The 21779-nt window shown below is 37.0% G+C and overlaps 1 protein-coding gene across 4 annotated transcripts in view; it reads right to left on the bottom strand.

The window, feature by feature from the left end:
- Nucleotides 1-11463: 11463 nt before the first annotated feature.
- The window catches only part of TRPS1 (transcriptional repressor GATA binding 1), a 195142-nt gene continuing 184826 nt past the window's right edge, over nucleotides 11464-21779 (bottom strand). For all 4 annotated transcript variants that reach the window (XM_018077400.2, XM_018077410.2, XM_029959348.1 and 1 more), the window contains one exon: nucleotides 11464-17445. In XM_018077400.2, the coding sequence (XP_017932889.1) occupies nucleotides 16384-17445 (1062 nt within the window). In that variant the 3' untranslated portion in view covers nucleotides 11464-16383. The remainder of the gene's footprint in view (nucleotides 17446-21779) is intronic.

Here is a 21779-nt window from a genome sequence, read left to right as displayed (position 1 = left end):
ACTCACACTTACCTCCTCAAGTAAACTCTTACTTCTGGAGTTCCCAGTGCATTCCTCTCTGTGTGCCTGGCTTTAGAGTTGAAGTACTTCAGAAAACTACCTAATTTGTCAGAATTGAACATGCTGTAGGTAGTAAACAAATATTAGTCAAAGAATAACTGCAATAATAAGATAGCCAATTTGTAACGAAGCATGCTGAGATGCTATCTGGAATTACTTGTCACAGAAATTCTAAGAAATTTTGAAATTGCTGATAAATAGATGAAATAGACTTCTGAGAAACAAATCAATGACAGCTATTTTGAAAAGAGAAGGAAAATTACCGATAATTAGAGTGATGCTGTCAGTAACTTATTAACCATTTATAGTTGGTGCTATAGGGAAATACAATAGATTATGTGATGCCAACTACATTTTTTCTTTTTTATTCTTTTTTTTAAAAGACATAGGAGTTTCCCGTGTACTCCCAACACTTAATGTCCCCAGAAAAAAACACAAGGTTGATATTTTTAACTCAAACCAGAGTTACACAATTTCCAGCTAAGTCAGGGTGATGTCATTTATCTTTTTTTTCAAAATAGCTAAGAAAACAATCAAATGTCTTAAATGAGAAGGTGACTGCAGACAGTCTTTGCTAGTTTCATCCACTAATGAAGTGAATAGCAAGAGAATAACAGCAATATTTGACATTTCTCTTGAGTCTTTCATCCCAAATCACCTTAATCAATATCATATCCATTTAGACACATCTTTTAGCACTTACATATCACTGAAATTAAACCACAGAAACAGTAGGGCAATACACATCAAAAGAAAAATCTGTTTTATTTTGAAGTTCAAAAAGGGAAGGATTTTTTTTAGCAATTGAGACTATATGGGAGGATGTTCAAGGACTGAACAGACGCTCTATGATTACACTTGTAAAAGTTATGGCAGAATATTGTTTCTGAAATGGATAAAGTATTTGGGACCTTAGGATACTTTCCTATCCAGGTAAAGATGAGGGAGGGAAAAACAGAACCACGTTATGAAGTTTGACCGAATATTTACTATAGGTGACATTTTTCCCATTTAGTCTTCTGGTTTTTTAGCAGATAATAAGCCCCCTGTCCCCCCACCAAATAGTCAAAATAAACCTTGTCTGAGTGGTGACAATCTGTTTGAAGCCATTTGAAAGGCTTTAAGCTCTGAGCATTTAAAAATACATTTGTATGCTTAATATGACTAATTCCACTGAACGTGTAATAAAATTCAGTCAATTCATTGTATAAAAAGTGTCACACTAAGTTTGAGATAATTGTATGAAATTTAATTAAAAAGTAACAATTATTATCAATAAAATATCTGGATAGCCCAAGTCTATCTGCAGAATATTGGGACATTATGGACAAGGTTAAGAAATCTCTATTCCTTAGTCTCAGGTTTGCATTTACGTTGGTTGAAACCAAATCCAATTTTTTTTCTGATAAAAATATATAGAAAGGGTGTTTCTCAGATTAACTTTGAATCTTCCATGGAGTTTGATTCCTTGAGTTGTGAATCTTTGGGAAACCTAACTTCTACTAATCTAGAAAAGAAATCTCTTTAATCAACTAGATGTATTCCTAATCTAGCATTACTCCATTTTTAGTCTCACTAAGTAATATAACACTTTATATTCTTAGGACATGTTTCTTTTTTTCCTGGAAGCAATAGATTAAAATTTTTACCTGAACCAGTATACAAGGACATGAGAATGTGTTGAGTGAGAAGCCTGGCAAAGCCTGTGTTTACAGCAACATTTTTCTTTACACCATTCTCTTGGCAAAAATAAGATGCAGAAAAAAAGGTGAGCCTATTTCATGTTCCAGCAAATGAAGATCTGCATTTACTCAAATTCGCAGAGCCTCCTGCTTCACTCTTTTGTATATGCAACAGACATACAAGATTCATTGGGGTATATATCATATGTATTTTTTCTTGAATATTCATCTGACTCAGAAAATTGTATTTGCCATCTGGAAAATGCTTTGTATGACATGGTTAGATCAAAGTTAACTGATGGAACTAGAAGACGAAACCAGAGCACACTGTTCAGGCTGGTCTGCCCAGGATGGCAGTACTGAAATGCAGGCAGTAAAGAAGGCCAGGCAGCGTAATTTAAAACGCTGACCAAAAAAACCCAGACTGTTGCATATAAGTTTAATCATGTTGCAGTTTACATAATTTCAGGTTAAACTAAAATGTACTTAAAAGTTTTGAAGAACTGCAAAACTTAGTGACAAGCAATATATTATTGAGGATTGCATAGGTAATTTTGAGTGCTTTTATTAGTATTTAATTCTGTTAGCTGGAAAAGCTACCATGGAAAAAAAATTAACTAAAGCAAGATTATTTAGATTGGAAGATAAGCCTATTCAGTCTTAGGTAATCTTCGAATATTAGAGACACTAAACTTGGAGAATATTATTAATATCCTGCGGGAAGCAGGGAGAAATAATAAAAAGGAAAACTTCTTTTTCGGTGGAAGAATATGACAAGACACAGGATAAAGAAGTTGAAAACACTTATTCAGATTTGGAGAATAATAATGGTCCTCTAGCAGATGTTAAAGTGAATTTGCCTTAATGAATTCATGTAGATGAATAAATGCATATATACATAGGAACTCATATAGCCCTTACCTCTGAAGTTAGCTCAAAAAAGTTGCCTGGATTAAATAGAGAGTAATGGAACATCATACCAAAAACAAATTCTTTCTGCTGATCTAAGTAATTTCATATATATTTGTATCTTCACATCACAGTACCAATTGCACTTACATTCCCCTACTGGCAGCTATGACATTTTGAGAAAATAAGATACTTTTATAACTATATGCCAATATAATAATAAGTTTAAGCAGTATTGTCACAATGAGTGTTCAGATCCTGCCTTTTTGAAGTCAGGAGTACATTAGAAGGGCTGGGAAATTCCTAGTTTCACCCCTAAACTAACAAGAGGGAAGGCATACATATAAAGGAGAAACCAGTCAGAAAATTGCTAATTCCGGTAGGAATTAAAGGCAAACAAAGGGAGGAGTGTCAATTTCTGTCTGATTTCTGGTAAAAGCTTATGGTCTAGCAAACTTCTCTTTGGCCATTATTGGCAGACGTGTTTTCTTTATGCTGTGTTCTGAACAGGCTTTCTGAATTAAAGAGGGTTGAGAATACTCAATACTTAAGAAATCTCTAAGGAAACCCATAATCTACATGAAGTTATCTTGATTAATAAATTACATCAGTTCTTTGGGTTAATAAAATAGGAGTAGACCGTGACTCTAGCAGGTATCCAGTCACTGGAAGTAGGAAGGTTTGGAAAAGATTAAAAAAATCAAGGTGTTATATTCCGTTCCTGTTATCTCAGTAGTTCAACAGGAAAGAGGGATGTTCTTTATCTCATTGTATATCTAAGTTGGTTTTCGATTCTGTTAAAATCAGTTTTAGAAACCCTACCCAGACTGTTTTATGGAAAGCTACATTTCAGGGGGTCCTGAAGACTTTCCAGTGAATAAGCTCTGTAATTCCTTCACTTTATAAATAAGCACTAAATTGTTGTAATCCAAATTGAGAAGCAGAAATCAGCATATGAGCCTTGTGATTTCTCTCACTATAAGAAGGTGGACAGATAAATCCTTCTTGCACACACCTTAAGATTCACTGGTATGAACTCACGGATACAACAACATAAGATACATGTTGTGTGTTTGCTGTATCTTAGCCATGTCTTCTTTATTCAGTCTCTAATTCATGATATTAATTTTGGAAGTTATTTAAAATATTCCAGGCCAAGATTTTCCAAGTGTTTCTCTCATACAACCTTAAAAAGAGGTATGATTTTCAGAAAAAGTGGTTGTTCAGATGTTGAAAAAGCAACTGCGAGTTATTTTAGAGTCTCAAAATATATTCATTTTTAAAGACTATGTCCTTAAAATATATGCAGAGCAGCACTACGGATCTGTAATACTTGGCTGTAGCTCCTTCTCTCGTTTGTGCTTTGCTTTCAGTGGGACGTCAGGGAGTCTTACAATTTTAAAATTTACTACAGAGTGGTCGATATTTTGGTATTCAGGATCTATCGTTCTTAATTGTTCCTGCTTCCTCTCTGTTCCCTGGTTTCCTTCTGTCCTTCACAAACCAGAGGCTGGTGTTGGTGGAGTTGTGCAATGTGGGTAAGTCTATGGGATGAGAGTGGATAATACAGGTAATAGAAGGTGCCCAGCAGGAAGACAAAAGAAATTCAGCATCCTCAGATACGTCTGAGTGGGTGCTGCTCTGCTGTGCCCCGTGCACACCCACATCCACCCACCCTTCCGCAGCCCTCTCCCTGCTCCACTCCCAGAGGTCCACCTCAGTAGAGAGAGCAGGTAATGACCTCTGTGCCAAACCCTTCCCATTTCACAGTCTCATAAAGCTCTGCAGAAATGTGCTAAGTCATAAACTGGGCCAGACAAGATGTCAAAACTCTGCTATTCCTCTGCTGTAACAAAGGTTAGCTCCACAGGGGGAGGGGGCAAAATATGGCTGCTTTTCTTGTCCTAGATTAATCCTCTATCCAGTGGCAAGAAATAGTTTAGGGAGTTTGGAGTTGGAATTCTCAGAGGCAAATCACTTTGGAAAGGTGGATAAAGTTAGGCACTTTGCAATTGTCTAACTCTTTGTATTCTTACTTAAAAGGCCTAAATGCAGAATGAGGATGAGCTTTGAGTATGTTGCACAAAACAAAAGCACCTGCCCTCCCTTTGCAGCTCATCCATATGTGCAACCTCCTGGTGTCACCTGGGGCATCAGCAGCTGAGGAGTTCCAGTCTCAGGTGTCTAATGAGCAATTACAAAATTTTGTCTTAGTAAATTAGTATTAATTATTATAAAAGCATCAAGCAGAAGAGGAATACCCTCAACTGAAGAGAGCCTGCAATTTTGATCCAAAACAGATGTTTTGGTATTCCATAGGCAAAGCCAGAGAGGACATCTGAGAGTGTTTCATTGTCAAACAAAAATTAGCATTTTTAGTCTATGTAGAGATAAATTATGCACAATCGATGATGAGCTGTAAGGGGCAGAATGGAGTCAAAGGAAAGACTGAGATGGAGAAAGCAAGAGCAAAGGAAAAAACTGCAAACTAAAAAATGTCTACCTGATAAACACGGGAAAGAAAAGCGGAACCCTTAAAACTTTCCCCATCCAGTTCCGTTTATCTCCTTGTCTTCTCTCCTGTAGTGACTTATTTTGCTGAGAAGTCTAAAGTGCTCAGCTTTATGGAGTACAAAGGCAGTGTAGAAATAAATAGACAAATGTTATTTGGGATGAAGAGCAAGGAGTGGGTAAACTTTCTATTGCCCAAATCAGAAATGCATAAAATCAGTTTGCCTGGGTTTTCTATTGGTAAGGGCAAAATAAGTCCCAGCTAACTCATGGCCACTGGGGGACAAAAAGGCATCTCTAACAGCTGCTGGCACAGGGAAAGGAAGGTCTTCAGGGTGTTACAGCTGAGGTTTTGCTCCTCGTGCTCTTTATAGACCTTGACCAACAAAACTCAGTGCTCTGCACAGCTGAGAATCTGCTCTAAACCAGGACTACCACAGCCTTCCAGACTACAGGTTTCTGAACACTGAATATTAGCTGACTGATATTAGCTGCCAAGGAAAACCCCGTACTGCCTTTTTCCACATCACTCTCTGCTCATTTTACCACCACTTCCCGCTGACACAGGTGTTTTTGTCACTGTGCTAGAAACTGGATCAGGGAATTAATGGGGGTTAAAACCTTTCTGGGGCAAGTGGGAGGCAAAACTACTTGTGCCAGTAGAAGGAGAAGAGCAGGAGAAGAAGAGCAGAGCAGGGGAGATAGGAGTGTGAGTGCTTCTTTTGGTAGTATCTCCAGCTTAAGCGTTCCTGAAATTGCGGTCTCAGGCAGAAACGAGGAGAATGAGCTCTCAGGAGAATGAGAAAAGGCCCTGTCTTACCCAAGGCATGTTCCCAGCAATCACACAATGTCTTGTGCAGCAGCAGTCAGATCCAACACTTCCCATAGTCCCTGGAACTTTGCTATCCTTGTACACTAAATAGCCTTATGAACTTGTTAGAGTTAACCTTTACTAAGTACATGTTTGACCACTATTATATTTTGTGGATGGCTTTTTTTTTTTCATATAATCAATCACACATTTCACACATTTCACACTTTCTCCATTAATTCCAGTCCTCATGGTCTGATCTGAAATTTCTATCTTTTTTGTATATTTAGGCTTTCTGATGTTCTGCTGCCAAATATCTTTATCATCTTAGACTGTATGCAGGGTAAAGCCTGCCTTTTCATATGTGCCAGTAATTCAGGCAGTTCTTCTGTGCTATTCCATGTCTCCTCACCAGCAGTTATGTAGGACAATTAATAGAGTATTTTCCATGAAAAGTATTTTAATATACTATCACACAAAGAAGAGGATATAGCATAATGACAAAAAGCCCCAGAAATCTACAGCTTCAATTTGAAGGTGACATTACAGATTCATTGAGTGAATCTTCAAATACAAGAATTCTATGATTTGTTAAAAATCTGCACCCATATTTTTTTTACTAAATAATTAAGGTAGTTTAGGGTTTGTATGTAGAGTGGCTTACATTAAAGAGCTATCAGGAATACTCAGTTAAATGTGGAATGTAGACACAAATTGGGCTTTTCTTCTGTCAAACCAAAAACTTCTTTGAATGAGAGCTGAAATAAAACTTATTAAGTTCTAAGTAAAGCTCAATAAAATGTGTTGAAACAAGTCCTTTTTAAGAAAATAAGTTTTCACAACGGCACTGAAGCATTTTGTATTAAAAGAAATAATCTTTGTCCTTTTCTGGGCAAGAAGAACTGACTTGTCTCAAAAGTGCTGGTAATTACAATGGCTTGGAATGGATGGCCACGTTCTGTGCTATGAAACTGGAAGCATGGGAATTTTCATTGTTATTGTCTCTCTATTTGTATTACTAGAAACCGAAGATTTGCCCACAAAATTTATAATGCAGGACAACAGAAAATAGGACTATGATCTATTTGGTCAAGTGCAGACATCTGCTATGTACCTCTGTCTACAACTGAGCTAAATAATAGGATTGCCACCCACCCAGTAGCAGGAAACATTTCTCCTTCCTAAAGTCAATGCCTGTATATAAGATGAATCTAAAAATGCTTCTGTCTTTAAGCTGACCTAGACAGATACAGCAGATTGCAGGTATCAAAAGGTCAGGTAAAGCTGCTCCAACCAGTCTCATCAGACAAGGGGAATGAGTCAATAGAGGCAATGACAATACTAGTAAATCAAAAGTGGTCAAGGCCATGTTCTGGTCTTAGGACACCGGCACAGAGTTTTGCTTGCAAACTTGCTGATCCCCAAAACGTGCCCCACACACTGAAGCAGTGCCAGGTGGCTCAGGATGTAACCCATGCCCCTGGTGCTTGCTACTTCCTGTTGGAAACCCCTCCTCAAGGGAATGGGTACAACTCATTCCTGTCTCTTCCCCTCAGAGCTGGGAATTGTCTCCTCTGTGATAATTCCCAGCTGTGCCAGGGATCTGGTCAGAGACATGTGTCTGGCCCTGGCCAACATGTGATAGGGACTGCTCTTCAGTCACTACCCAGCTCTTGTGAATATTTCCATCTTGATTTACAGATAATATAGAATTTTCCAAGGAGTTGTGCTGACAAGTGTGATAGCAATGTCAGTTCAGTCAGCATTTTATGCTTAATTGTAGAGGTTAATATATAATTACCAGGGATATACTGCAGTGAGTTATTATGAAAATATAAATAGATGGAAGAGTCTTTGTGCTCCAGTTAAGAGCCAAGTGTTTAATGGGGTATTTTGTACTTGCATCCAGCTCTGGCCCCAAAGACCTGTGTATTAGAAAGCTCTTGATATGCTCCATCATTTGCATCTACAGATGTGCTTCAGGTTTTTTTGGTCCTTGTCTTCAATTGCTCCCTACTGTATATACTACAGTCATAAGGGAGAAACATAAGTTGACTGAGTTAGTGAACATTTATAACCATACAATTATTTAGGTTAAAAGGGACCTCTGGATATCATCCAGTCTGGACCCTTCCAGTGGGCGGCTATGAACATCTAATAAGCTCCTACTCTGAATATTCAACTGACCCTCTATAAAATGAGGATCATATTTTGCATTTATAGATGGGTGTCCAAAGTATGCAATGTGAATGCCAGCCTTAGGGAACATTAACTTTGAAAAATCACCTTATCTTTCTGAAAGGCTTCCACATTTCATACTTTCATACTCTGAAACCTATTTCTTGTTTTATCAGATTCCAGAAGAGAGGAAAATACTCTACTTTGATTAAAAGGGAAAGAAAATATTCCCATTTTGCTTTCTAAGATATTTTCTTTACAAAAATAAGTGCTAAGTACATCTGCAGTTCCATTTGTTGAAATGATCACTTGAAAAGCCTTCCTAATCCATTTGTACCCTCCTTTATTGTCTTGTTTTCTTAAAAGAATGCTACAGTGAGAAGAGATCTACCTTTATGTTGGGGCTTTGCTTTTTATACTACATATCATAAAAGAAATTATTTCATTCAGAAATAAAGCCACAGCAGCTGCATCGCCTTTGCAAAAAAAAGGTGTCGGCCTAAAGCCATTCTGTGGCAAATTTAAGCCATCATTTTCAGACAGTGTCATAACAGAAGTTTTTGTTCTTTTTTTAAAAGTATTTCTTTCCTATTCTTTTAAATGGTCGCATTTCTTCTCTGGCCAACTCCACGGACATTGTATCAGCACTGATGGAGCTGTTTGGAGGTAGGTGACAGAACTGTCACTGTATCAATCTCACCATTAAGCTGTCAATTCCACAGCAGCATTTGGAATTGAATCAGACAGTTCCACTGACATTGTAACCACAGTGTGTGAAAGACACTTCTATTCCTTTGGATGTGCAGGAGACACTTTCATTTACAGAAAGGACCCACTGACACTCTTGTTCTGCACACAGAGATTAGTCAGACTCTTCAGGGAAATCAAAGGAAGCTGATGTCAGTACAAACTGTACCTCTACCAGGTTTCAGGTGTCCCAACTGTCGAGCATAATTGCCCATTACAGTTAAACTTCCAAACTACCAGTGAACTCTTCCAATGACATTCTGGTTTTTGTTGATTTTATATCCCCACCCACTGTCAAAACAATCTTATAAAGAGGGGTTTCTTTGTGATTTATAATAAATAAGGTTGTAAGATAACTAGGCCATTTCTTCTATTAAATAGTACACTATTGAAAGTACCCCACTTCCTCTCCATACAGAATGAAGTACACTGCTTATTCATTCTGTTCATTTTCTTCTGCATCAGCACCTATTCTGATACTTCTTTTTTTCTTTTTTTAAAAAACTTCATACATTTATAAATCTCATTGGATGAGGGTCAGGACCTGCTACTAGCAGATTGTATTTTTATATTCTCAGGCTGGCTGTACTTGGGACAACAGAGTTCTGACCTATGTCAAGATATGGCAGTAGTTAAAACTAAATAGGAAATAATCAAGGACATTGCTGCTAGAACAAAAAGTCCCTAGATTCTTGGCATAAATTTAAACCTTATAATAGCCTATTAAGACCTGATAACAATGTTCGTGTGTACTTATATGAGCTGCTTACATGTGGAGCTGATATTATAAGAGGAAGGCATTAACAATATGAGTAGACTATACAAACAGTAGAACTACAAAGGAAAATTTGAGGTCATCAGCTTCTACAATTATGAGCTCATGTAGGTATATGGAGACAGACGTGCAATACTGTTTTGAATGCTGTTTAAAGACATACTGCATTGGTCAGGGATAGTTTTATAATTAGAACAGAAATTTTGATTAAATCTTCTTATCCTCAAAAGATAAAAAGGTGAAAATATATTTGATTTTTAAATTTTAACTCTCTATACATATATGAACTTTCTCTCTCTCTGTAAATATATATGTATATAGAGTTTATATATATATTCTTACATAGAGTGTGCATATATACATATATGTAATCTTACAAAGTCCATATCAACCAACTTTTGCATGTCGCATCTTTTTCAAAATGCATAATATTTAAGCACAGAGTTCATATCTCCAAAACTAGTTCTCCCTGCATTTAAAAGCCATTTTTTTTCTTTACTACTGTTATTATTTTTATTAATCTCAGGAAATTAAAGAGACTGAAAATGCATAGGGTTTTACATTTGAATTCACTGGAAGAATGAATTCCAGGAAGAAGTTTTTTCTGGTGCAGTGCTTTTAAAATTAAGCTCTAGAACATTTGTACTCTAACATCATAAACAGATTTTACCATTTTTATTACTTTAAACATTATTCTGTATGAGACTGAACAAACTCTCAACCACAGATGTGAGACAAAACCTACGGAAAAAGAAATTACAGCATAATGGAAATGATGGTTGGGAGTCATACCAGCCTGAGCTGTTAGCTCATCCCAACAGAAAGGTCAAGCTGAGCTGATTTGGTCAGTGCTCCAATTCAGGACCTCTGAGGAAATCTCCAAGATTGCTGGAGGAAGTGGTGGTGGTAGCATTTTAGGTGGTACTCTCTGTTCTTGAGTCATCATTGGGTCAATAATCTGTGTGATGGGAGCCAGCAGGACTTCGTGGAAGAGTTGTGGGCAAGATGTGAAACCATGGTCCTGAGTATCAGAGATTATTTCAAGACCACCATGGATTTTGTGTGAGGCATAGAACTGGTAAGCCTGGGGTACTGATCACATTTCAGTATCAGTCTTTCTTATTCAAAATTCTTTCAGCATTTGCTCCTCTTTGGGGCAGCAAAATAAAAGCGGTAATGTAAGGTCAGGATGCTGGAGTGATGAAAAAAGTTCAAATCCCACTGAAACAGACTTTTACTCTAAATCCTGTCATTAACTTGAATGAGATTTGGATCACATCTAGAGCCCTTAGTGTAGAAGGACTGTGACAGGGCTAATGTATTTTGAAGGAGCTCCTCTCTTTTCATGCCTTTCCCATTTGAGCAATCCTGCCTTTGCCTTTCAGCCATAATCACCGGCCATTACTCAGATATGCTGTCAGGTCCTGCCGTGCTCCCAGAGCAGCTCAACTCCAGATTATTTTCCTCCCCAACCCCACTATGGAGTAGTGACACTATGACATTATATTGTCCCCAGAAACGACATGAATCTGATTTATAACTGGTGGTAAAACTTTATTATTCAAGTTTAGATGTAACAGACATCTTTGCTGCCTGAAGATTGTTTGCATAAGAAATACACCAAGAACATGTTTGTGAGTAGAAATGAACATGCACTATGAAACTCAAAAAACAAAACAAAACAAAAAACCCAAAACAAAACAAAACAAAAAACACATCCATGTGTTGTAAGGACAAAACATTAAGAGCCAGCATTCTAGAGTCAAATCAGGGCTACAAGTTTAATGATGGTTTTTAGCAACATGAAGTAATTTTTTATGAAGTCCTTTTTTTTTTTTTTTTCCTTTTCCTGCTGGTGAATTTTCTATAAGCTAAATTTACAATGGCATTTTGAGATGTTTCCTTTTCTCCTGTTCTCCTACACTGAGCTCAGAGGTCAAAATGAGAGGAATGAAAAACTGTGTAGCTGTTACAGTGTTTTTATTTTACTAAGTGTAATTTTGCTTTGCTAGTAAAGGAATTTTACTTTGCTAAGTGTAACAAAAAATCAAATGAAACGGGTATTTATCTGTCAGGTGGCTATTAAATTACTGTCTGTTATCCTCTATAAAGAGGTAAATTGGGGTGTTTGTGATTACTATATAGGTAGCACTTCACCAACTGCCAGCATTCCAGAGCTGGCTGAATGAAATGAAATTATGAGGAAGAGGATACAGAGGAATCCTATTCTGAGGTGAGAAAATAATGTAATTTTACTTGGCCCATCTTAACTTTAGAGAAAAGTTTAGAAGGGATTTCTCATTTATCTATCACATTTAGGATACGTTGACAAACTGCTCACTGTTCTTTGCCAAGCATAACTATCTCCACAGAAGCAGAAAGAAATATATCTACCCTTCTGGCTGCACAGAAGCAAACTTCTAATCTCCTTGGCTTTTCCTGACCAGTATTAGGAATTAGCATGTTAAGTCAGCCAAGAAAAATCAATACAGGAGCAAAAATGGGAATATATTTAGACATCCTGGGTAAAAAGCAGATGGTAGACAACAACCTTAGCACATAAAGCAAGTAGTTATGACTACAAAACAACACTGTCCAGTCCAAGGATAGACCTAAAAATCTGTCCCATGGTTGCCAAATCAATTCTTCCCATTGCACAACCACTATGCTTCAGCACTGTATGCAATTAGGATCAGTCACTTGTCCCACTGCCCCTCTAACTGCAAAAATAATCTCTTGCTCACAGGATGCCTCAACCTGTTGAGATGTCTCTATTTTCTCTCTCTTTAAAACTGTCAAAATGTGCAACAGTACCTTTCATAGGTAAAACCAAGATATGAGTATCCAGTGTCCCTCCTTCTTTTTGGAAGGTCCATAAATTAGGAGAGGAGTTTCATCAGTGGCAATTAGGTGCAAAATTTCTTTTGGAAAGTGTAGCACCTGAACACAAACTGTGCTCTGGCACATATTCATCCCCCCACTATTAATTGAGGGGGCAGCAGCCATGAAATGATAGCTTAGAGACAGAGCAGTTTGCAGAAGATGCCACATGACGGTTCCATCTACAGAGAGGGTTAATGGAAACATTGTGCCTGTTCTGCAGTCTGGTTAGTGGCAGGCACCACAAAAATCCTCTAGTTTTGAAACATCTACTTATTTTGTGGTCCAATTTGAATTGATATGTTTTAAGATCTTAAACTACCATCCCTTAGTAAGAGAAGTACATCAGCTTGAAGACACTGACAAATTGAGAACAAAGACTGATTCCTTGTAAGTTCAAATTTTAGTGCTGTAAATTGATTGAAATGCAGTGGGTGCAGCAATTATTTCTGTGTGCTTACATTGGTTTCAATCTGAAAATTATTAAATAAGATTATTTGTTTCCAATGTCAGGATTTTTCTTTTTATTAGTATCCATTGTGAGGGGGTCTGGAAGAGGGATGGAGTCACCTCTCTTTTGTTAAGAAACAAAACTGTGCTGCCCCCACTCCAATCAAAGAGAACAGGCTATGGCAAAATCCCATTTCTTACAAAGCAGAAATCTTAGAACATCTCAATATGTCATGGCAAGAACAATGAACTTTTTTCAAATTTTATTTGTGTCATCTAGGTATGCAATATTAACATTCAAAAACCTGTCTTGTTCTTTGCACTCATAAGATTTCATTTCTCCTCAACCCCAAACCCTGATATGTGTATTTCCTGTTATTGGCCTCTGCTTCTGAGTTTAGCAAGAAGTGTTATAAAGTACAGGGTAGTGCTCAAGTCTTTCAGTGCACGTCCCCCTAAAATATTCTGCCATGAAGATGCAGCTTCTATTAATGAAGAAGTCAGAGGAACTGGTAGGTCTTAGATGAAGTAAATCAAACCAGTAACAACTGAAAACTGGCAGGCAGCTACCTCTGAAGCCGATAAAAATCACTGCTTAATGAGTCTAACATCTTGGAAAAGCTGAAAAGGACACACTGGACCCTGACGTAATGAAACGAGGGCAATCTATTTCAGTCCCCACAGAAAAAGAAGAAACAAAAAATACCCAACAAAAATAAATCCACAAAAACCAAGTCAGAACTTATTATTGGAGAACAATAGTAAAAACATAACCAGACTTCGTCTGGCACTGGTATCAAGCTGGAGATTCATCTAAAAAATAGAAGAAGAAGAATGTGGCCCGATATCCTTTGCTAACCTAGAATACTATTGAAGGGTTACAGAACTCAACCGTGAACAGATTGAGTGGGACTTTCCATATACTGCTCACCAGAAAGAAGCAATGGGCGGAGCAGGAAGGAATGCAGCCTAATGATGAACAACAGCCGGCCTGTGCCTAACAAATCAGAGAAACTGTGCAATAACGTTTCACCTCTGTGAAAATATAACACCTAAATACTGCCAAGGTCAGCAAGACCTTTGGCGATCAACTGTGTAAGTGCTTCTCATGCTTGGTGATGTTTGTTGCCAGCTACTTTAGGCACATAATTTCTCAAAAGACTATCAAAGTGCTGAATATTTAGGCCAGTTCCCCCCGGTTTTCCTTTTGCCAACCCCTATAAGACATTTCCTATCACCTCTCCTTTCATCTTCCACCTCCCTGTTTAATCTGGTTAAGTATCTTATAAGTGCACCAAATTCTAGAAGGGAGAGTGGTGAGATTCAGGTAAGTTAAATACAAGAACTTTTTTTTTTTTTTATGATGCTTTAGTTTCAATTACATGAAAATCTGAGAAAGGCGGTATGTAAGTGAGATCAGAATAGGACCCTTTACATATAATCTCAAGTGAGGACTTAGTCCAGAGATATTTTTATAGAACATTTTAAAAAATAAAATGCATGAATGGAGAAATAAAAGACAACATAATATCAGAAAGACATTTTAAACTTCATTCGCTGCAACATTCATGAACCAGTTGAGCTACACCTGCCATCCAACCATAAGGAACTAAGACCCTGCACTGCGAAAAAGAAACAAACCCAAACAAAACAAAAAGCAACTGCATAATATTGTAAAAATGGAGTGCAATGCTACTACAGAATGCAATAAAATATCAGTGCTGCATCGTCAAACAGCACTTATCAAAATAATTTCTGAAATGTTTCTTCTGAAACACAGACAAAGCAATAAAAAGAGGATATATGTTTATCATTTTAAGCATAACAATGTGAGTTAAGAGCTTAAGAATACAAAAGTACTTGGAATGAATAGTGCTACCCTTTTTTTCCTAAGTAGGCATAAAAATATTTTCATTTCCTTCTTGTTTTTTCATACCATTAATATCAACAAATTTCATTCATTTCATGTTATCGTTTACAACTTTAATGCACACACACAGAAAAAAAGATACCTACTGCAATAGAAATAGTTGCTTCATTACCTTGTTTGCTACATTTGCAAATGTAAACAGCGAGGCAGAGCCAGAACTGACTCTAATGCATGATGGAATATCTTTGTTGCATACGTACACTGTAGAAAATAATTATTCAATATGTCAGGCACCATTATTTGAAATGTAATACATTAATATTTACTAGAAAAATAAGGTTTTTTTCTATTTGTTCTCCCAACTTCTTTAATGAAATAAGTTAATCTGACAGTGCATCCAGTAGCTTGTAATATCTTCTACATCCCTGTGGCAAAATAATAAACTACTGGTTGGGACACTATAATGAAAATGATTAAAGTCAGTTCTTGTACACCCTTGTAGCAAGCATGGAGGCTCGTCTAACAGCACCTTTAACCAATTATTTAATATTTAGTTATTTAGCCCTATTTCCCTGAGCAGTTATGCTGAGGAGCTTTCCCTTCATGGATAGTTTTTAAAAAGCTTTAAGTATTAAAAAGTACTATGAAGACATTTAATGCTACTTAGCAAAAGCTGGTATAAGTCTACTGAAGGGATTGACTGGTATTTATAGCAATGTTAAGCGTGTGGAGAAGTAACCTTAGACTTTAAGGTTTAGAAATGTAATATATTAAAAATATATTAAAATAAAATACAGCAGGTTACCTTGTTCTATGCAAATTAAACCCGGAGTGTGGCTTCTGTATTAGACTTCACTTGCACAAAATGGTTTTTCTAGACTAAAGTGTGCCAGAAAGAATGTAGTGATAAAATGGTAGCTAAAAATCAGCTGAGTCTGAGAAACACCTAGATGACATTGCTGCCAAAGCTCTGAGGACAAGGTGATCATAAGGCATGTTGTAGGGCAGAAATTCACCCAAATTAAAGAAAATGACCTTTTAACATCTGTATATTTAACATGTCTAGTTCTTATATACAATGTGCATATGTTCACTATACCCTTGCAGCAGTATATACATATACACATCTTTGCACTCTTGCCAGTTATGTCTCTTACACAAAGCAATTAATTGTCCAGTAAAATTTTCTCAAGATTATTCGCCATGATTCACTGCATTCTGGCTAGCTTTGGTGGGCCGTGTCCCATAGGATTATCTTCCTCCCCTCTGGCCACCATCCAACTGTTCTTTTTTCTTGGTAACCCACTCAATAAAAAGGAAAAAAAAAAAAGAAAAACCAAAGGAAAAAATAAAGAAGAAAATGAAAAAAAAAGAAAATAACAAGGGATTTAATATTGGATAAGGCATGCTCTCTATATGAAGTGCTTTATAGGTCTTCACAAGACATTACAAGCTATTGAATTCCCATCAAGGAAACCTATTTCTGTTTAATTGTGCTAAGTGCTAAGGTTTACTCTTTAGGTTTTCCATTCTTTTCAGCTTGTGCATTGTTCCTGTGTAGGCCCCTCTGGATGTGAGTTGTGAAGTCATACTTGTCCGTGCAAAGATGCTGGCATATGCTGCACTGGAAAGGTCCACTGTCACCATGGCAACTCATATGCAAAGCATACATCACTTCATCCAGAAAGACAATGCCACAGTGCACACACTTGGTAGAAAGTTCATCTTGAGTACTTCTATCAACTTTCTCTGTTTTTACTACATTCAAGGGACCTTCATTTTTTACATTTGGTGGTGCCTTACTCTTTTCCTTGGAGGCACCATTTGCAGTTGGCCCAGGTCTGGAATGCTTTATCGCCAAATCTAGAGGAATGTCATTGTCTGATCCGACAGCTGAAAAATGAGGAGGCAGATTAAAGGTGGGATAAGGCACATAGTTTTGGCAAGGATTTGGTAGGCCAGGCACATGACTCAAGTAGTGTGGATTCCCAGGAACAGACAGCTTATATTTACTCCAGAATCTCAGCCAGTCAGCTTCACTCTGAAAGTCATTGTGTACAAATGGAAGTCCAAAAAGTGGGTACTGGTATTTTTCAATAGGGCTTCCAGGTGGTGAATAGTTTGGGTGTTTCGCAGGTCTCATGTACTTTTCTATCGGGCTGCCTCTCTCTGAGCTTCCTTTCCCTTCTGATATCGATGAACTGTTTCCTGGGTCTCCAGTACTTTCCTGAGGACTTTTTATCTGAATGTGCAAAGGTTGCATCCTTTTGTGAATATCCAGAGTTTGGCTGACCAATATTGGCTGCTGAGCAGAATGGCTTTTAGTCAATGAACCTGGGGCCTCATATTTACTGAGGCTGGGAAGCTGAATTTCTCTCTGATGACCTTCAGGTAAATGATCCTCTGACCTCCTCTCTAAGGGGCTTCCATTGACTTGCTCCTCACTGCTACCCCTCTGCTGTTTGTTTAGCTGCTCAGCCTGAAGTGCCTCCGGGTTAAGGCGCTTTCTTGTTCGTCTCCTAATGATCTGCTCACCATTGTTCTGTTTAATGATGTTTAAAGGCCTGGGAGTCTGCATGGAAAAACACATAATGAACAAAAGGAAAAAAGAAAGACACATTAAACAAATCTGCAAGATTATGCTCATGCAAATTTATCTTTTCTTTTCTGCAGAGCTATATTACAAGAGTCTTATGGGAATGACCAAATTTCAAGCCAGGTGCTGGTCCATGGTCCCTCACGCTAAATGTAAACTAGGAAATGGCTTGTTTTATCAACTTAAGTCAACTGTCATAGACATACTATACCTGTTTACTTAAAAAAGGCAAGAAGTATCCAAGCTGTCAAACTATTTATTACTTCTTAGTCCTAAAAAATTCTGGGGGAGATGTGTTGAAAGTGGGTGCTGAGAGCTGGGGATGAGGTGGGAGATACAAGGCCCTGTGCACTGGCGTTTATTCAGTGCAGCATGCACTGAATAAAGCTGGTATGGGGCAGGGGTTGGCACAGATCCCACTGTGACAAGAACTGAGCAACACTTACCTTGATACTCACTCTGCTTCGACATGGGTAAAAAACGCAAGCTAACGCAGGGCTTGCTGACCACCATTGCTGTCACCTAGCAAAAGGGCTGCAAGTCCACTGTGGTGGTGAGTGGGATGATGGTGGCTGGAAAGGGACTAAGAAAGATGGAGAAGAAAGCCCAGAAAAACTTCTCCTATGCACCAAAAGGTCTACCTGTACTTCAGCACCAACTCCCTACTGTATTTCTTTCTAAGTGTTACTGCTGTTGTGCTACTAAGTCATGAGGGAGAGCAGGCATTCCCTGAAGGCAGGAAGAAAGGGATCTGTAAAGAAATAAGCATCTCAAAAGAGGCAGAAGCAAGAACCAAGTGAGGACTTCTGTTTCCTTTTCCTACTACCCCACACCAGCTCATGTTAGATGCCTTCTTTAAAGAACTGAAAATACCTTTGTGCGAAGAACAAAAATATCTTTTCATGAAGAACAAAAAAAACAGTACAAGAAAGGACAAGAAAAGGCCACTTTAACAGAAAAGCAATGGTACCTGAGTGAAAAATGGTGCTGTACCACCAGTATGTGTTGCTCCACTGGGCAGATGTTAGAGCAACAGAAACAATCCTAAAAGACATTCAGTTTGGTGTGCTGGCAGTTGACATTTGTCTTATCCAAATGCACATATAATCCTACTTTGGTTGGTGGTCAGAAAAGTGCCCCTTACTGTATTCTACTTGTATGTTTATTTAGAAATTTTAAAATTGTTTTAAAAAGCAGATTTAATTTTGGCTTACAGTCAATATCCAAAGTAATTTTTGCCTTGAATGTAACTAAATTTTTATATATTCATAACTTCAAACTAGTATAAAAACATCCAGAGCTGGAAGAGCACACATTCCATTATTTGTAGAGAGCAAGTTTCTTTCTTGACTTGCCATCTTCCTCTCCTCTTTCACCTATTTGTTTCCCTGCAGTTGGCTTGTTCTTAATGGTTAACTACGTTTTAGACAGTGCAGCTATTTTTTTACTTTCTATTAAAACACTGAATCAGAAGTAATAGACACTTTTATTTAGATTTTTAATAAGAGAAATTTAAATTTGACAGAAAAACAGCACCTCAACCAGCCTGCTCACATAGACAAGCTGAGACAAAATGATGCTAGAAAAAATTAGAATATTTTCCATGTAAATTCTATTCAGATAAAGTTTATAGTTTGCAGAATCAATAGCCAATTAATATGCATATACATACACTCTTATTTACAACTTCAGTGTAATTTCCTCACCTTTTTATGACAATTGTAACACAGTCATACTGAGATGCTGTGTGAGATGTTACATATTGTTGTTACTCTTATTAAGCTTTTATTTTTACACTACAAACCATTTTCATATGGCCTCCATATAACCCTTCAGTATTTCGGAAATACTTTTAGTCTTACTCTTCACGCAACAGGTATGAAGTCTGATTATCAAAGTAGTTAAAAGAAACATCTTCCTACCTTTGATTAGGGACCCTCACACAATTATTTGCAGCTCTGGTTCTTCAAAGTTACATGCTATGAGTAGTTAAAGGCTGTAGGTTCAACTTTCAAATTCTTCAGCATGCAAATGACTGTACTGATCTGATAACTAGTCTTTAGATGATTAAAATGCACTATTATGTGGTGAAAGTTATTAATTTTCCTTATTCAGAGTAGCAAGGTGCAGATAGAAATATTCTGTATTTGGTTGCAACCAAAGCAGATAGAAGAGTTTAAGCTCACTTCTTGCTTTTCAGTGGGGCATTACATTTAGAATACAGTGGAAACATTGCCAGAACTTTACTTTTAAAATGGCCTATGTCAGATCCTTAATTATATGTTGTACATAATAAATTAAGGATGATCACAAGTATTTTTGCCATCTCCGTATCAACTAGAAATCTCCCTACTTTAAATACATGAGTAAATTAAAAAAAAAATCAAAAAATTCAACAGTTTATTAAATTATTGTGACTAGACTTCCTAGATACCATGGGAAATTGGAGTGACCTCTCCACTAGACAATGAAGCAGTCCAAGGATGTGGCCAAGGAATCACTATGGAACAAAATCTAGTGTTCCATGACCAAGTTAGAACTATTATAAAAATGAGGAACAGCATCACAATGATAATGGTCAAATTCATGATTCTGGGGAGAAACCAAATAAGAATATAGTGTATATATTTACAGTGAGCTGCTTTTTTTTCACTAAAACTATTTTAATAATAGAATGTTGGATTATTATTACACATTTTTAACATAGTTGTTTGGATTAAAGGAGAGAAATGTGAAAAATGTGGGAAGTTTAATGTAAATTACCCCTGGATAGATGGACCATTTTTGAAAACATATTGAACAATTATTCAAGGGTATCACAGAAATAGAAATGTGACTTATAGCAGAAATCACTACCATGTTAACATTTGTCCATTACTACCATCTAGTAGTATCTGACAGACCATAAATTTTTCTTCTTATTAAATACAAGTGAAAAAGGGACCTTAGGCTTGAGTTAATGAGGATGGTAGTTCTAGATAGTAATAATCCAATCAAAAGGGAGCTAAGAAATGTGCAAAGTTACTATAGGTGATTTTTACTCAGCAATGTAGCAAAATTTAGTTGAACAGTGTCTTTTAGAAGGGAATTGTATTCCCTTGAATTTTTATAGTTTTGGACATTTACCTAATAACTGCATCATCCTAGACCCCTTAATTCAGAAACATATATGACAAATACTTCTGACAAATTTTTCATGAACAGACAGGTAGACAGACAAAAGAAACTTTCATCTTTCTGGTGTCAGCCTAAGGAGTGTCCCTTTGCATGGACTGTCTCAAAAGCTGTCCCAAAGGAGAGATTTGTTTGATTGTTTCAGACTCCTACTTAAAATGGAGTTGCTATCGTATCACAACAGAATAAGGCTTAATTAAATTCTTTGCGATTGTTCGGTCAAAGTTCAATTGAAGATATTAATGTCAAATGTCCACTGAATGACAGCTTATTGTTGTGCTTAAACAGTAGAGCTAAAAGATAGTGTCAGCTTCTTGCTTTCGATATGCATAAAACAAATTTGGACACCGTATTCCTAATTATGATGGAAGCATACTGTTTTGTCCTTACTGGTTTATAAGAATGATCTGAGCTATGTGTTGGAATATAAAACTGATTCTTGTAGCTTTTATCTATTCAATAAATTATGCTAATAATCATGGTAAGGTCCAACATTATAGTTCAGAAAAGTATATTAAAAAAAAGGGAAAATGGAGGCTGTAAATGGAAGTTCTAAAAATAACAGACTCAAATGTCAAATTTAAAAAAAAATAATTAAAAAGCAAAACTGTACATCTTAAAATCTTTGTGGATGCTCACCACTGATCAATTTCCCTAAATTAGATATTATATCTAGAACTTTGAGAGGTCTCCAGGAAGATGATACTTGCAGGAAGACACAGTCAAGATCCTGCCAGAGACTGTACATTAGTTCATCTCCTCCTGCTCAGATGTGTTTTGACTGACTGGGCTGTCCTGGAGTTTAAAAGCAGTTACTGACCTTAGAATGACAGCACATGGCAAACAGTTAACCTTTCAGATGGTCGTGCTACATTTGAAAATTGGAATATTTTTCTGTTTTATTAAGTAGGCTCGTTCGACAGGCTCTTGAGTAAACAGGATTATTTTCTGGGCTGTACACAAGACCATTTAGAAGCTTATGTCGCAAATTTAATTTCTGAAAAAAGTTTTAAAAAATGTGCACTCTCAGCCACCACATAGATTTCTGATTTAGGCTCTAAGCCTGAACTGCTGTGTTGCCTTGGCAAACACCCAAAGGTTGCCTCGGTTTCTATTTCTGAAAAATAGTAACACTT

The sequence above is a fragment of the Manacus vitellinus genome, unplaced genomic scaffold (assembly GCF_001715985.3).
Source record: "Manacus vitellinus isolate BGI_N305 unplaced genomic scaffold, ASM171598v3 scaffold_1_pilon, whole genome shotgun sequence".
In the NCBI taxonomy this organism is placed as follows: Eukaryota; Metazoa; Chordata; class Aves; order Passeriformes; family Pipridae; genus Manacus; species Manacus vitellinus.
Note: the sequence above shows the minus strand (reverse complement) of the source record. Positions and strands in the feature narration are given on the sequence as shown.